This window comes from Solanum stenotomum, chromosome 11 (assembly GCF_019186545.1).
Source record: "Solanum stenotomum isolate F172 chromosome 11, ASM1918654v1, whole genome shotgun sequence".
NCBI lineage: Eukaryota > Viridiplantae > Streptophyta > Magnoliopsida > Solanales > Solanaceae > Solanum > Solanum stenotomum.
This window is the reverse complement of record NC_064292.1, coordinates 6,582,915-6,601,258: the sequence shown is the minus strand read 5'-3', so window position 1 is coordinate 6,601,258 and position 18,344 is coordinate 6,582,915. Positions and strand designations below refer to the sequence as shown.

At 30.8% G+C, this 18,344-nt stretch overlaps 3 protein-coding genes across 3 annotated transcripts in view; 2 read left to right on the top strand and 1 right to left on the bottom strand.

The window, feature by feature from the left end:
- LOC125843569 (uncharacterized) overlaps positions 1-18,344 on the top strand; it is a 224,888-nt gene that overhangs the window by 145,830 nt on the left and 60,714 nt on the right. The gene's annotated exons all lie outside the window — the stretch shown is intronic.
- On the top strand, positions 3,668-9,007 carry LOC125843560 (syntaxin-22-like). The gene is made up of 7 exons (XM_049522685.1): positions 3,668-3,965; positions 6,108-6,201; positions 6,412-6,551; positions 6,739-6,813; positions 7,642-7,799; positions 7,875-7,975; positions 8,529-9,007. The coding sequence occupies exons 1-7, from the start codon at positions 3,778-3,780 to the stop codon at positions 8,592-8,594; spliced, it is 822 nt and encodes a 273-aa protein (XP_049378642.1). The 5' UTR covers positions 3,668-3,777; the 3' UTR covers positions 8,595-9,007.
- On the bottom strand, positions 9,019-10,875 carry LOC125843551 (pentatricopeptide repeat-containing protein At4g21065-like). Its single transcript, XM_049522671.1, has one exon. The coding sequence runs from the start codon at positions 10,853-10,855 to the stop codon at positions 9,107-9,109; it is 1,749 nt and encodes a 582-aa protein (XP_049378628.1). The 5' UTR covers positions 10,856-10,875; the 3' UTR covers positions 9,019-9,106.

Below are 18,344 nucleotides of genomic sequence, written 5' to 3'. Positions count from 1 at the left end.
TTTTTGAAAATATTATATAAAAGAAAGAAATATTAATTAGTAAGATGGCAATTTTTGATAGAAAGAAATAGAAAATAGAAATAGAAAATATTATATAAAAGAAAGAAATATTAATTAGTAAGATGGCAATTTTTGAAAATATTATATAAAAGAAAGAAATATTAATTAGTAAGATGGCAATTTTTGATAGAAAGAAATAGAAAATAGAAATAAAAAAATATTATATAAAAGAAAGAAATATTAATTAGTAAGATGGCAATTTTTTTGAAAATATTATATAAAAGAAAGAAATATTAATTAGTAAGATGACAATTTTTGATAGAAAGAAATAGAAAATAGAAATAGAAAATATTATATAAAAGAAAGAAATATTAATTAGCAAGATGGCAATTTTTGATTGGTTTGGTGGTAGTTGAGGAACCACCACTTATTAAGTATGATGAAATATAGTAATTATTGTATAATAATATAAATAAAGTTTGAGTTTAATAAAGTTAAATTGTGTTTAATATAAAATAAAAATAGCATATATAAGTGAGGTGTATGTGATTTTTATTCTATCTTGTGAAGATAGAGAGATTGTTTCTAATAGAATGAATAGTTGAATGATATAAACAAAAGGCTTCTTACTAATATTAATTCAGTTTAGCGTATATTGTCGCAGATTATTAAAATTATAAAGATGATTGAATGGCCTTAAATTCAAGTTTCAATCTTACCACTATAAATATTTGAATAAAAAAATATTTAAAATCTATAATCAAACGGATTTGTGGTGTCTTCAAATTTTCTTTTAAAATAAATTGAGCCTTCATAACACTATTAGTATAAATTCTCTTATACTCAAGCTTGACCCCATTCTTCTCTTAACAAGAAAAAAAAAATCACTATATTTTTTTCTTGTTTCTTTATTCTACTCAATGAGTTTTTCTAATCACAAATGAATGATTAGATTTAGATTTTGGATTAAAAGATATATAATATTTTTTTAATTAGTTATTGTGTCTTCTTTATTTTGATATGTTCCTTTTTATACTACATTGATATGCCTTATTTAAATCGAGAATCTTTTAAAATAGTCTCATAAAAATGATAAGATTGTGTACATTTTATCTTTTTTATTTTATTTTATCTATTCAATTATATTAAATATATGTTATTAATGTTATTATTAATTTGAGCAATTTGAAAATTATTAATAATAGAAAATATTTACTCTTAAATAGGTCAAGCGAAGCGCGAATCCAAATTGACCTTGATGGCGAGTTCAAGTAGTAAAGAAACAGTCAGGACAATTGCAATCTGCCTTCTTAACCTAAAGTTGTTGGAGAGCTACTCGAATATAGTGGATGGATGATTCGTAATTTCTTCATTCTTAATTAAAAAAATTGTATTCAAATACTGGGAAAAAATATGTTAAGGAGATAGACCTTACATTAGATTAATTGACGATTTTATACAAAAATATTGGACATCGGATGAAAGATACTAGAATATACTTTTTCTATTCATATTTAGTTGTCCATATTGACTTGACACGTCCACTAAAGAATCATAAATAAAAAAATATTTTTTATTATATCACTTTTATTAATTATAAGTCATTTAAATATTAAAGTAAATAATATTTAATAACAAAAATAAAATAAATAAAAATAATTATCTTTGAAATTAGATAAATATAATTCAATATTTTTTAAAAATATATTGAACGAGTAAAAATAAATTATTGTTGAAAATATTTTGAGACCAACATTTAATGTTATGATAGACTGGATCATATTAATTGAAGGCACGGATCTTGCAAGTAAAACCAAATCCAATACAAAAGGACAAAATAAAATTTTAAATATGCAAACTAAAAATAGAGAATCAATAAATACTTTCACTATCCTTAAATGTTTGTCACATTTCCCTTGTTGTAGATAAATTTTAAAATTATTATTTTAACTAACTAGTTTTGTGATTAGCTAGTTCAAAAGTATGATTGAAGAAATATGAAAATAGTAAACTTTTGGACATAGATATAAGATAGGGGGAAAATTATTAATTTTTTTGGACATGTAAAAAGAGAAGTATTGAGAATATCTTTGAATTTAACACAAATTATTAATTTCGTCACTGAATTATTGACAGTTTTAAACACACATATCTACTTGACTAGTTGAATTTAGATATACCCCGATATACCACACGACATAATAAGTGGTCTCAAATTCTTGTAAGAGCATGAAACTCTTAATAACGAATCGAGAGAAGTGTAGAAATACCTATAAACTTGGTGAGAATTTGTGAATGTATTTCACTCATATTACAAATTTGAAGGTTTATTTAAGTTTAGTTAGATTGACAATGTTAATATAGTTCATTTGTTGCATTCTTGAAGGATTGTGCATGTTGTATTGTAATGGTGATATTAACGATCACATTCGAACTTAGATACACCTCTGATCTAACACATGATGTAGCAAATGGTTTCAAACTTTTGTAGGAGCATGAGACTCTTAATACAAAGCCAAAAGAAGTATTAAAAACACTCCTAAATTTGACGAGAATTTAAGAATGTATTTCGCTCATGTTGCAAGATTAGAGGTGTATTTAAATCCAATTAAATTGATAATGCTAATATAGTTCATGCAATGCATTCTTGAAGGATTGTGCCTATTGTAGTAATGGTGAATTAATAATCACATTCGTCTTTTTTTGGTCATGAGTTGAAAACGAGAGTTGAACTATATGAGACTGAATCTCCTGTTGTTCCTCAGTTAGCTCAATGGCAGAGCGGTGTGTCATTCTAAGTTCATTATTTTCTTTCCACCTATTCCTTCACCATTCCATCCCCTGAACCTCACTTTCTATTCCATATCGTCTACATAGTGCTAGATTATATATAAATAGTTTTGAGATAGTATCTGTTTTTACTTACTTATCATAACACTAAAAAAAATATATGTCAATCGCTAGCATTCAACTAAATTGAAGGCCTAATTTGATCTGAGAAGCAATAATTCAATTCGGATATACACTTTATGAATGTCACTACCCTAAAAAAAGTAAAACACACATTTATCTTTCAATAAATTATTTTTTAGTTCCGAACTAATTTCTTGTTGTTTTAGTTCTCTTTCAAGAAAGAAAAAAGAGAGTACAAATTTGCACTAAAATAGTTTAATAATCATTAGTAGTGTATATAGTTGCATTCCACCTCGCTGATGAGATTGTTCCTCTCTTACACTTTGTTTGATTGATTGTTACCCTTTGTATCGTATTATATGATTAGTCTAAATGATTTTTTTAATTGTTATTTAAATTATATTGTAATGTATCACTAGGTAGCGGCGAAAAAATTCATTTTATATAATGACTGATTTAGTGTGTGATTGTGTCGTCATTTTAATATTTTCTTTATTTGTTATATCATACTTTTTCTTTTAGATTTATCATTGAAAATAATGAATGTGTGATATTATGTAAAGACGGAAAATGATACAATCTATCCAAACACAGTATTCATTAAAACAATATATTAAGAAATAATATGTAACAACCATTTAAATAAAGTGTTAATTAGAAATTTTGAGTTCGAACCTGATAAAATATATTTTTTCCTAAACAAAACTCTAGGCGCTTCATAAATTCAGATTAGTTTGACTCTAACGAGAACACGGAATAGAAAAAAAGAAGAAGCACTTAAACGTGTAGCACGAATCCAAATTCTTGTTCCATTTTCGCCCAATTTAGGTTTGGATTTCTGAATTTTGATCAAAATTCGAAGAAATGAGCTTCCAAGATCTACATGCCGGTCGATCATCGGGTCCTCGTCGGAGTAATGTCAACGGGAAGCAAGACCCGACCCAAGCTATGGCCTCTGGAATTTTCCAGATCAACACCGCCGTTTCCACTTTTCAGAGGCTGGTTAACACCCTAGGTACCCCTAAGGATACCCCGGAGCTACGTGACAAGTTGTGAGTTTTTCTATCTGATATTTGATTAGTAAAGATGAGTTTTTTTTTTGTTGTTGTTGTTATTGCATGTTTTTGATAGGATTTGATAGTTGAGGTAAAATTGAGTTGATTTTTTTTTTGGGTTTATAGCCTTTTAAGAATTATTAGCAATGTGGTAGGAGGTAAGATATGCGTACATCATAAGCTTACTCCAGACCCCACTTGTGTGATTATACTGTGTGTGTTGTTGTTGTTGTGTATGTGAACAAAGGTAGTGGGAAAGTATACGTATATCCTATCCTTTCCAGGCCAAACTTGTGTGATTACACGTGGTATGTTGTTGCTGCTGTGTATGTGAACAAAGAGCTTTCATGCATGTGAAATGGCAGGTGTTACTTATGTTGGAAAATTTACAGAGTGTAATATCTTGTATACTTGGGAAAAATAGACAGTCTGGAGGGAGACATTTGGAAGGAGAAGAGAAAAGAACAAACCTATACGTGGGGGTGATGAACTTATTGTAGATAGAAGAAATGGACCATCTACTTTGTTTTTTTTTTATCAGAAACAATTTGCAGGTATAGGATATGTGTTTAGTGATGGATGATAAAGCATGTTTTCTGGTCTAAGGAGATAGTATGAAAGAAGTTTTTGATTTGCAATGCATATGCCTTATAGAAGTCCGCTTGCATATGAGCATGAAACACAAAAAACATGAAAGATTCATATTGCACCACAAGTGGCACATGTGCTTCACTGAAGTGAAGCGTGCAAGTTGAGTAATTAATCATAAGCAGCATAATGGTAATATTAGTTAAATGTTGACTCTTCAAAATCCTTTTACCATAGTAAATTCGTGTGTATATATATATACAGCACTAGAAAAAGCTATTATTATTATTTCTGATGATAAGGTACCTAGAAGATACCAAAATAAGTACATCAGAAAGAGGAGCATCCTTCTAAGAGGGTGTTTGGATTGACTTAAAAGTTGGTCAAACCTACTTTTAAGTCAGTTTTTGATTTATGAAAGTGTGGCAAATATGAAAAATAATTTAAAATAAGTCAAAAATGACTTAAAATAAGTTGGGAAGTGTTTGACAAGGTAAAAAATAATTTAAAATAAGTTAAAAATGACTTAAAGTAAGTCAAAAACCAAAAGTAGGTCTCCCCCTACTTTATATTTTTTGACTTAAAAGTCATTTCAGTTTGACTTTTTATTTTTGACTTAAAAACTATTTTTTTTAAGCCAATCCAAACGGGCTCTAAATACTAAAGGAGTAGAAGAGATCTAATAGTGAATCAATGAAGTGGGTTGAGAATCGTGAGGTCTCAGGTTCAAATCCCAACGGAAGCAAAAACACTAGGCGATTTCTTCTCATTCCAGTACCTGGTGGTGGGAGGTAAAAGGTACCCATGAAATTAGTTTAGGTGGCTTGGACACCATGGTTATTAATAAAAAGAGAGATGAGAGATCTAGTAGTGAGTCAAGATCAGATACATGAGTCTTCCTACACCATAGGTACATATTTTTCAAACACCTAACCTGTTCTATGCTGTCTCTCTTGTCATTAGAACATCTATTGTTCCTCTCCGTCATCCCATTAACAAAAAAAACTGACTTGAATGGTCCTGTATTAAGAGCTAAATTGGCTAAAGGTATGGGTAAGTTAAGCAGAAAATGCAAGCAGGGGCCAGGTATTAGCAATCCAGTAGTGTCTGTTCTCCTCTGGTATTGACTGTTCATACCATCTGCACAGGGCAAGTTTTATGCATCATGGCATGATCCAGAAAACACAAAAAAGGGCAAGAAACATAGTCCAGGGTGAATGTCTCGCCCTTTTCCCAGTGTGAATAGAGGACCAAGTTATGGGTTGGTAACAAGGAAAAAGAAGCAGTTTGTAGGGTGGGTGAAGGCAATGTATTGATCTTTGGGATTTGAGATTGCATGTTGAATCATTGCTTAAGCAGATATTTAATACCAGCTTTGCAGTCCAATGTTTGTAATCCCAAGCCCAACTTAATGCCGCAGCAACAATTATAGTGTGTTGATGAGCTGAAAGGCGGCAAACTACTTTTTAGGTTGTAGTTCCATAATGGGTATAATTAGATTAAAATAATTTCAAAATTGTTTGGTACTTGTGCTGATTTTCTCAACTGCAGGCACAAGACAAGACTACATATTGGGCAATTAGTGAAAGATACTTCTGCTAAACTTAAGCAAGCCAGCGAAACAGATCATCGAATTGAAGTCAGTGTAAGTTTCAAAAAGTGTTCTCCTCTGTTTCTCTATGTTTGTCTTGTGGGTTCTGCACTTTGATATGTATGTGCAAAACATGTATTCATCTTCTCTCGTTATGATTTGTTCATATTTTAAACATTTGCCAGCCTTGTTTCTATTTCTTGCTCTTCTTCTGTCACACCTCTCTCTTTTGCTTATAATGTGAATTTGTTCTTTTGCTCTCAGGCAAGCAAGAAGATTACAGATGCTAAGCTTGCTAAAGATTTTCAAGCTGTATTGAAGGAGTTTCAAAAAGCTCAGAGGCTTGCAGCTGAGAGGGAGACGTCATATTCACCTTTTGTTCCCCAATCAGTTCTTCCTTCTAGGTAAGTGATGGGTTATACTTCACTGGAATTTACTTATAGTAACCTAGTTAGAAATATGAAGAAGTACATTAAAAGCAACTTGTATCTCAATAATTGATCTTGCTGTTTAATATTCTCAAATAGAACTTTGTACCTTCATGTTCTTTTGTCACCTCTCACTTATAGTTCATCCTCTTTTGGTAAACAGTTCCACGGACAGTGAGATAGATGTCTCTTCAGATAAAGGTCAAGAACAGCGAGCTCTACTTGTGGAATCTAGAAGGTAAAATAGCCTACTATTTGTACTCTTTGATGCTTTCTCTTAATCATAATTTTGTTGTGCCGATGGTTTAATTAATTGCTAACATTTACCAGCAAGATTGCTGTCAATTTCTTGATGCACAAGGAAATGAAATTGGTCTTTAAATTTGGATTCAAGGTGACTTTTTGGTCTTGTGTAAATTAGATGGAGGATTGTTTAGTGTGTAGAGAAATCAGATGACATTTCAAGCTTTGGGATTAGGGGTTGGGACTTTGGTGATTTAAATTTCTGCAACACGGCGTAAAATAGTGTGAATTTTCTGCAAAGACAAATTGTTCGGAAGAGGTGTCAAATATGATTGAATCAAACTGAGATTTTTCTGAAACAAACTTAACTTTTTCGAAAATACAAAGGCAAAGTTGATGCTAATGTGATGTGTTCAAAATACCGGCTTGTTATCGCTTGTAGTTGGAATGTGAATGGGGTTCCTAATACTTTTGTGAGAATACATGGTATGCTATTCCTTTTTTTTTCCCTTAGGTATTCTTTAATTTGTCACAAACATCAATGACAGGAAGTCAAAGGATGATAACTGTAATTCACCCTTAAAATGGGCACTGACATGCAGTGTTCTTTGCTTGCAATGACAACATATTTTAACTTACAATTGCTGGTCACCCGCTGAAGTTACAATTCTTTGATCTCAGGCACATCAAATGAAAGTATATCGTGATGCATGTGTCGTATAAGATCAACGATTTTACCCCCTTTAACATATCTTCTTTTTTTACAACTTTTGGCTTGGTGATATTTAGTTTCTGTTTTACCTTCCACGTACATCTGTTGCAGACAAGAGGTTGTTCTTTTGGACAATGAGATTTCCTTTAATGAAGCTATTATAGAGGAAAGGGACCAGGGAATACAAGAAGTACAACAACAGATAGGTGAAGTGAATGAGATTTTCAAGGATCTTGCCGTGCTTGTTCACGAGCAAGGAACCATGATCGGTAAAATCACTTTCTTTCATTTTAGCATTCAGGTACCAAGGGAAACATATTTTGATGTTTGCAGTTCTTTCTCAGATGATATTGGTTCCAACATTGAGAACTCTCATGCTGCAACTGTACAAGGGAGAACACAACTTGCTAAAGCTGCAAAGACCCAAAGATCAAATTCATCTCTGGTAAATCTGACATATTTCACACTTCTTTATACTAAAGACAAAAGTGTGGGTTTGGTGTGCTTAAGCATGTTGTACTCTATGTTGCCCGGACTCTTCAAAAATGTCAACGGGTGCGGTCGGATTCTCCAAAAGTATTGTATTTTTGGAGAATCTGACATGGTGTGGCATCGAAAGTGAAGAGTCCTCGCGAACGACAGTGATTGACTTTGAAATTTCATCATGACAAGTCAAGTCATGAAATTACTCGAGTTTATTTGTTGACGTATCAGAAAATGAGCAGGGATGGAATATGTAGAAGGAGTTGGTGGTTAGGTTATGTGTTTCAAAGTCTGAGAAAATTTCAAGTGGTATTGTGAAGTTTTTAACTCAATCATGCAATTACACTTCAATTTTACATCATCCTCATCTACTACCTGGTATCTGTGAATTCGAATTGGTGATTCTGTTCCCTTCTCACTTTGTGCACATCATACTTTTTTCCACCTTATTTTCCTCGAACTGAATAATTTATTGTCTGTAGATTTCTTGACATATTATACTTTAATTTCTGCAGACCTGCTTACTCATGGTGATTTTTGGAATTGTGCTCCTTATTGTTATCATAGTACTTGCAGCTTGATTTGAAGATTTCGAGATATAGAGAAGGATCCTAAACTCTATTAGAAACAACCTCTCTACCCCACAAAGGTTAAAGGTAAGGTCTGCGTACATTCTAGGCTAATAATAAAGTCTGCGTACATCCTACCTTCGCCAAACCCCACTCGTGGGATTACATTGCGTATGTTGTTGCTCTAGAGCATCATCCTAAACTAAGTCGGGAAGATATCTTTGTGACTCAAGTTGTTTGAAGGCTGACCCTGGCCAGCATAAAACTGTGCTGCCTCGAACCTTTGGTCGTACAAAAAAAGGAAGTTTTGTATAGGGTTTGTTTTTAATATTGTAAATTTGGTGTTTAGGTTGCTAGGTATGTTGCTGCTTTGTAATGACACTATTAACAGGTTTGTCAATAAGAAGTAAAGAGAGTATTTTTTGTGATACAACAATTGCAGAAAGATCAAGATCTCAAGTCCTTCAAAATTGGAGAAAAAACAAACTATTGGTACATTTTCTCAACGACAACTACACGTACAATCACCATCTATCTCCACAAGAACATTCACCATCCTTGAAATGATGGTAACGAATACGATCTCTTATGATGATCTCTCTTTGGTATAACTTTGAGATTAGTTTCATGAAAGAATGACAGTCCTCACAAGACCTTAAGTTCTTCACTATCCTAATAGCAGTTCCCAGGTCAGTTTTGATGAGTCCAAAGGATACCGCGAGTTTCTCACTGTGATGAAGAAGCTGAGATGCTTTCTCGTCATCATCTGTTTCAAGTAAGACCTCTGAAACTTTAGGGTCATAACCTTCTCTTCTAACGTTTTCTTCCATTTCATTCAATTTTGCGTAAATATGTTCTGCTTCAACATGTCTGGAGTCTCCAGCTGTAAATTCATGGACGTTGCCATCAATCTCAATCCTGCTAGACCCCGGTGTCTTCACTAACCCTCTTTGATTCATCAGTTCTCTCATCTTCGCCTTCTCCTTCCAGTTCCCTGTGGCTGCATAGACGTTCCCAAGAAGTATGTAACTCCCACAATCACGAGAGTCCATTTTCAAAAGCTCAACGTCCTTTAGTAAGCGTTTACTCCTTTCAACATCTCCGTGAACCTTACAACCCCATAACAACGTCCTCCATAGCACAACATCTGGATCAATTGGCATCATCTTCCTGATAAACTGCTCTGCCTCGTCTAACTGTCCAGCACGCACAAACGTGTCTACTATGCATCCATAATGTTGAATCGTTGGTCTTAACTTATACTTCTTCATACTCCTTATATGATACAATCCTTTACCAATCCAACCAGCATTCCTACAAGCTGATAAAATAGCAGTCATCGTTCTTTCATCCGGTTTTACATTACAACTCTTCATCAACTCAAAATGTTTCATAGCCTCTTCCGATAGCCCATGACTTGCAAGACCAGATATCATTGCTGTCCAAGCATAAACATCCTTATCCATCGTCTCATCAAACACTCGTCGTGCATCATCTATGCACCCACATTTCGCGTACATGTCAATAAGCGCGGTACCAACATTAGCCTTCATACTAAGATCCTTCTCTTTAACAAAGCTATGAACTTTCTTCCCAATACTTAAAGCTCCAGTATCAGCACAAGCTCTCAAAACCGAAACGAGAGTAGCTTCATTCGGATCAACGCCACTCTCCATCATCAATTCAAACAACTTAATAGCTTCAATAGGTCTATTATTATCAACAAAACCATCAATCATTGAAGTCCAAGAAACAACATCTCTTTCAGACATTTCATCAAACACCTTCAAGGCAAGCCTCGAATCACCACAACCTGCATACATATGGATAAGGGCATTGTTCACATAACGATCCGATATCAAACCCGACTTCAAAATCAACCCATGAATCTGTTTCCCCATCTGGGTATTCCGTAACTTCGAGCAAGCTTTGAGTACAAACGGGTAAGTGAACTTATCGGGTCCGGGTACGACCACCCCGGGTTGTTCTTCACTTCTGCAATGCATAGAGAGGAAGAGAGTGATGGATCGGGTCGGGTCAGGAGAATCCGAATATGCACGAATCATGGTGTTGTAGTAGTATGAATTTGGGGTTCGGAGATTGGTTAAGATATGGCGAGCGTAGGTGAGGTCACCGGACGGCGAAAGAGCGGAGAAAGTGAAGAGTTTGCTGAGATTTTGGAAATGGATTGGGTCTTCTTGACCCGATTTGAGTAATCGGGCATGGAGCTGCATGGCTTGCGCCATTGTTGATATTTCCATGGCTAAAGCCATTTGAAAAGAGACAAGGATAACTATCTCTATATAATTTTTCCTATCCTCAAGAGTAATGACCATAATACCCTTTTATCATTATATTGACGGTTTCTTAAACTTGTCAGTAATTTTCATTTAAACACTTTAATTGAATGTGCGATATGATGAATGGAATGAATTCCATATCGGTGAAGGACAAGAACCATGGAGTCCTTTTATGGCTTGAGCAATTCTTTTTCCTTTGATCTAATTTTGGGGCAAGTTAGACTCGAGACCAATTTTGATAAGTTTTTAATTTTCATTGGTAAAATTTCACCCGTAAAATTTGAAATTTCATAATTGCGACTATTTTTTTGTTAAAAGAATTGAAATTGGTTAATATTTGTGATTTTTACCCACCAAGAAGGTGTAAGCCCACACCATTTCTAGCCACTTCTCATAACGGGCCGTTACATTTGTGCCCAACTACAAAAACCGATATTATACTAAAATAAATATGGAGAAACTTAGGAAAATTACAAGAATATACTATTTAAAACTTTAGTTAATAATATATACATATACTTTTTTTTATTTATAAAATTAAGTTTTTAATTACAAACATAACAAAATATTTAATGTTTTATTTGTTAAAAATATAGTTGGTATCCGTATCTATTACCTTTTTTAGGGGAGGTTATGTGCTAATTTTATAGGATTGATAATTATTGTTTACATTTTTTTGACTTTTTCAACCACAGTTTTGCCCTTTTACGTTACTTTATTTTTCTATATATTGATTTTCTCTCTCTTAATTTTTTATTCAATCAAATCATATTATTAATGGAAGCCTTCTCTCACATTTTTACCATTATTTTCATCTAGGTAAAAAATATGTAGGTTTCATCAAGTATGCATAGTGTTTTCACAATTATAACTGCATCGTAGTTTCACCAAATATGCAACCATGTAATATATAAACATACATACATACCAATTATATAACCATCATTTTACCAATAATTATTACTATTTTATACCTTTTAAATATATCAATTATACAACCATCATTTTAACAATAATTATTTTACTACTATATATAAATATACTATTTTATACCAATAATTATTACTATTTTATACCTTTTAAATATACTACTATATATCAATAGATATTGCATAAATATTTTGAAAATCTTTATTACTGTAATAGGCTGAATAATAGTTTTCACCATGTTTGTTATTGTATCTGATAGCAACAATTGCATGACTATAAGAAATTTCATCATGTTGAAATTTTTCACAACTACATATGTCATAAATGTTTTAGAACGATCTGTAAATAAATGAAGATATTATTAATATAATTACTACAAAAATTCATATACAAAGTTCAATTTAACCATTACAAAGTCTTATTCACCAATATATACTCAAATATACACAAAACACTTTGGTGTATCTAAAGTTGATTTTTTGATGTATTTTTCAAAACTATGAATCTTCAATGGTGGGAACGGATCAGTCACAACATATTTGAGTTCCAACTCAAAAATGATCGTGTCCACACCTAATTGAGAAGCAGTAGTATTAATCAAGTCTTGGTAATTGGTGTCCACATCATATCACTCCTTCAATCTTGAAATTCAGATACTTTCCTCCGACATTACAAATATTTGTTAGTCAAAATTCAAAAAAAATTGGTGGCAGATAACAAAAATACTCATTAACAACATATGTCTAATACACCAATATAAATTGGACCAAAAAATACACCAACACATTCATCATGATATTAGTTTGGTGTCAGTTCGTAGCAACAAATACACCATCATATGTACCATATCACATACCAATCCAATTTTTCAAATTGATACATACATCAGGCTGTTAGTTTGGTGTCAGTTCGTAGCAACAAATATACCATCATATGTACCAGATTACATACCAATCCAAAATTTTCAATTTTATATTGTATTAGGATACCACCAATCAATATATGAACCTTTTTTTTCTAATTATTATATTATATACACTAACTTAATAACTATAATACGGACAATAATGTAACATACTTTCGAATCAAATCATATGAAACCTAAACTTTAATATAAAAAAAATTGACACTTCAGTTTACAATCAAATCATATGTAGTTATTGTAATTAAACCAAAATTTCGAGGATCCAGAACATAAACCAAATTAGATGAATTCATAGACAAACTAAACCAAACGAATAACTCTCGAAAAGTACAAAATAGATATTTGTGATAAATCATATATAACCACGTAATAAAACACCATGCAAACTATTTTATACAATTACTTGATGAGTCCCATCGTCCGTTGTGTTGAATTGGAATTGAAAAATGATTGGTATTCATTTTTCGATAGTTATTCTTATCAGAGAAGGGGAGTTTTGTTTTGGTAGGAAACCTCTATTGGAAGATGATATATAACAAATTTGAATAAATAAGGAAGGTAAAATAATTGGAGAAATTTATGGGAATAGTGATAAGCGTGGCTGATTTAGAAATCTTTTTTTAAAAAAATTTAAATTCTACTTCTGAAAAAAAAAATTGCTATATGAATGAAAAAAAGTATTGCTATTTTGATGTAAATACGGTTCTTAATTTGTATACTAAAAAAATCGGCCCACTATATAATTAGACATATATACTAAAAAAAATGGAGAAACGATATACACTGTTACTATCTATATTTTCAAAATATTATGTATTTTACCATTAATTAAGAGTTTTATATCGTATATTGAGAAAGATACACTTAGATACATATAATTTTGCTGCCGGATACACTAAAATAGGGAGGGAGGCGAGCGAGATTTGAGATTGTTATGTATCCTAGATACATGCGAATCATATATATATATATATCTGGAGTGACTCGCATGAACCTGGGATACCAGAAAGATATATGAGAGTGACGGGCGAGATAGGAGGAAAGCAAGCGAGATTTTTTATGTATCCCAGATACATACTTATATATACTCCCTCTGTTTCACAAAGAATGGCCTGGTTTGACTTGACACGGAGTTTAAGTAAATAAAGAAGACTTTTGAATCTTGTGGTCCTAAATTAAAATTATGTTAAATGTACAAAATTGCCCTTTAATCTTGTGGCGTTAAACATGCCACGTGGAAAGCTGAAATTAAAATGTTACCAAAAAAAGAAAAAAGTCATTCTTTTTGAAACAGACTAAAAAGGAAAGGAGATCATTCTTTTTTAAACGGAGGGAGTAATATATTTAGAACAAATTACACCTAATTTCGACCCTGTATATCCCGAGATCATGTATCTGAACACACCAAAAATTGGTAAGATACATAATATTCTTACCATAATATTGTAAATTAGAGTGTATCTAAGTGATTAGCTCCTAAACTAGTAAATTTTTTTTAAAAAAAAATACACACAAAATAACCCAATAATATATTATTTCTTTTGTAATACCAATAATAATACAACATGGATTCACAAAGAAAACAAGGATAAACCAATTAATATAATCTAATTTATCATTGTGTTAATCTCTATATACACACTAATACAAGGATCAATATCATACCATATGTTTTGTTTGGGCCCCTTTATTGAATCATGCTATTTATCTTAAAATATTTATTGATATTACAAATAATTAATTCAAAAAAATTTAAAAATTTAAAAATTTAATTCACAAATTTTAAATCATAATTTCGTGCCTTTCTTTCAACATACTTTAGGAAGGTGCATGGTTTGTAGAATTCACTTTTTGGTTTTAGTCTTTTCGAATTTTTGGTTGTTGTGAACTAAAGATGATTTGTTTTTTCTTGGGTTTTGGAAAGGAATATTTTGATATTCCACAAGGTTAAAAGTGAAGAAATTTCCTTCAATATATACTTTTTCTAACTATTCCTTCTATCCCTAATTATTGAGAAAATGGTCTGAAATATATTTAAATTTTGATTGAAAATACTGTAACAATTTCAAATTTTGGGCACGACCTATTACCCCTGCACTATTTAAATAGTGCATGGGATAATAGCTCCTGCTCGAAGTTTGGGATTGTTACAACAATTTCGATCAAAGTTATGATATTTTTCGGACCCTTTTCCCCTAATTATTTATCCAATTTTCTTTTTTTTATTTGTCCATTTTGACAAATTAAGAAAGGACAATTTTTTTGACTTATTATACTTTCAATTAAATACTTTGAAAAAGGTAGAACTTTTAAAAAATCTTAAATTTTTAATTCATCAACTTCATAATTAATAGAGCTAAAATGATAAACTCACTATGTCAATTATTATTTTCTTAATATGTGGGCTAATTCAAATATTGACATGTAATTAGGGATAGATGAAGTATACGGAAATAAAGGAAAATAAGTACAATAATTGTGTTTTATTTTGATTTTTTTATAATAGTGATATTAAGTTTATATGTACATATCTTAATTATTTTATCGAATGTCTACTATTTTTCTTATATATAATTTTTATCATGTCATGTGTGGGGTGGGAGATGAGAGATAAGAGTTATGGAATAGAGATGAAGATGAGGTATACTATTAGAGGGTGGAGGAGGACATTCAATCTGGAATGCGTTTAAGAAATTTATTTTCTTTGTTTTTTAAGAAATTTAGTTTTTTAATTTTAATATTTCGATTATGAGAAAATTGAAAAATATTTTCTGAAACTGAACACACCAGTCTCCTCTCTACCATAGACTAACATAATTGATTTTTTTTTCTTTTAAAAAAACTTCTAGATCTTTCCAATCTTTAAATTAAATTATTTGTTGCAAAGTTCTAGTACATTCAACACACTCTTCATGTTGTGATGGCTTACATTTTGATTAGGTATTTATTTATTTACATTAATTAAAACCGTTTATGTTACTTACTAATGTCTTCCATTTGTTATTTTATGCTAGTTATATATATATTTTTTTTATAAAGACTTTAATTTGAACACTGACATTAATGGGAAGATTTTTTTTACATCATCAGATAAGATGACTTTAATAGTAATTAACAAGCAATTGATCATAATAATTAATCCTAATTATTTACCCAAAAAAGTTACATAGATTATTATAACACGTTAAAATATACTAATATTATAAAAGTTTTATAAACGATCACTATATATAAATTAAATCCAAATTTAAATTGCAATGAATATAACATCACTAGTTTTTAAATCAAAAGTATAGAGTTTGATATTTTATTTTTTCAACATGAGACTTTCCAATAGGAACTTTAAGTATAATCAAACCTTAAAATGAAAATCAAATATCGATATAGGATCTCATCTGCCCCAACTGAAAGTCATGGTGTAAGAGGAGGTCACATTGACTAGTTGGTATGCTCCTCTGTCTTCAATCAAAGATTTCGAATTTAAGCCCTTAATATGAATTTGTCTTTGATAGAGAACGCTTCACTTTCAATTGAAATTTTCTGACATGAATTTAAATTAATCAGACTTTAAAGCAGGTACTAGGCATCGATTGGGGAACAAAAAAATATATATAAATTCTTGGACCCTATGCTATGTCTAGTAAATCAACAACAAAATAATTCATTGGATAGATTTGATTCTCTTCATTCCCATTTCAAACCATTTTTTGAGTATATTATTTTTTAGTACTATTTTTTTTTCTAGTGCATTATATTCTTGTTGTTCATGGTGGTAGGGCAATACCTTGTAACTGACAATTTTGGGGTCCATTATTCTTTAGCTCTAGTTGTTCTTCTATCCTTTTGTGTGTTTATTTTTGATGTTTATCTTGAAGTCCGACTAATATGATATTCAACATATGATTTTGTCTTTTTTTTAATTGACATTCGACTAATATCTATGTAGTATAATTTCAATTGCATATTCATTTGAAAATACCCTTTTTTTACGATCACAATTTCGTATTATTCTACCTTTTTTTTTTAAAATTGTCTTTGTTCTATAATGAAATTTTAAGTGATAAAAGACTTTAAATACGATGAGAGGAGAGGTAAGAGAGAAGAAGATAGTTTCGAGGAAGAGGAAGAGGATGTGATGATTTCTATTATGAACAAATTAACCATGTTTTATAAAACGATACTTAGTAGGTGCAAGACATAAGCCTTGAGTCATAGAACAATAGTTTTGGTTTAATCTTGAAATTCGTCTATTGGACATATCTAGAGCACACAATCAGACATTTATCACGTGAGTTTCACGAAATACTTGTTTTTTCATGTACCTCGATTAATTCATCTCGTTTTACGAAAAACATGAAAAGTAATTATGATTAGAATCTAATAATAGGTTTAAAAGATTAATCATTACACTTACAATTTTATTTTTATTTTTTTAAATATGACTAATGCCTTTTCTTTTCCTTTTTCTTTAGATTATTTCCCCCGCCCCCACCTTTATACACTTTTATCATTACAAATTTAGCTTCTTTCTTAAACTATGCAGCTTTTTTTTTACCTTATCAAATCCCTCTATTAAAAATTTAAATTAAATCTTCACTTTCCCTTTTAAACTTTCTTTTTTCTCTTTTGTAATGAATATATTTTTCACCAATTTATTAATGAACTTAATTCTTTCTAATATCCTTGATGTTCTAAGTTTTTTTTTTCTTTCTAATATTATTACTTTTATTGTGCAAAATTAACATTTTAATATCTTTTTGCCCGCTTTCAATTATATTATTTTAGTGAAAGGTCGAATTTGACCCTAAACAATGTGAATAATTTTATCTTTTATTTAAAAAATGTCTCGCTACCTTTGCTGTTATCATTAACCTACGAGGATAAACTCGAGCCACTTCGATAACGATAAATATAAACAAGACCCTTTTTAAACATTATGAAATCCTAGGAGATTTGTTGGGGAGGGTGGTGGTGGTATGGGGGGTTGAAGACTAGAGTGATATGAAAGGACTTTATTCATCTAAAATTTAATAGATTCATGGGGGTTACAAAAGAATTTAATGTTTCTTTCTTCTACCTACAATAAATTTATCCATACCAACATAAATTTTTTTTTTGCTTATTGGCTATTGCTATTAAATTCTCAGTATATCAATTTTAACATATTAATAATGGAACAAAAATAATAGTAGTTGCAAATGTAGAAATTTTAAAAAAATATTTAAAAGGGACCAAAAGTGTTATAATCAATTCATTTTTTAGTAGTAACTATTTTAGGGATAGAAGTTGGTGGGTCGATAGTAGTTTGGTTTTAATTTTGTAGGACCATTTCCACTATATCCTTTTAATTCTTTTTAGTCCACCCATTCATTTTTTTTTTCGAGGGGTTGTTTGGTAAGATGTATCAGAAAAAATAATATATGTATTAATAATGTTACGGTTTAATTACATGTTTGATAGGATTCTTAGTTTATGATATAACAAATCATAATATTAGTAATATCAGAATTATTAATACATGAATAAACATGGTTAAAAATGGAACTGTCATTGAATGCATTAAATCAAACAATGAATAAGGAATAGTATCAATATAACTCGTTTTAA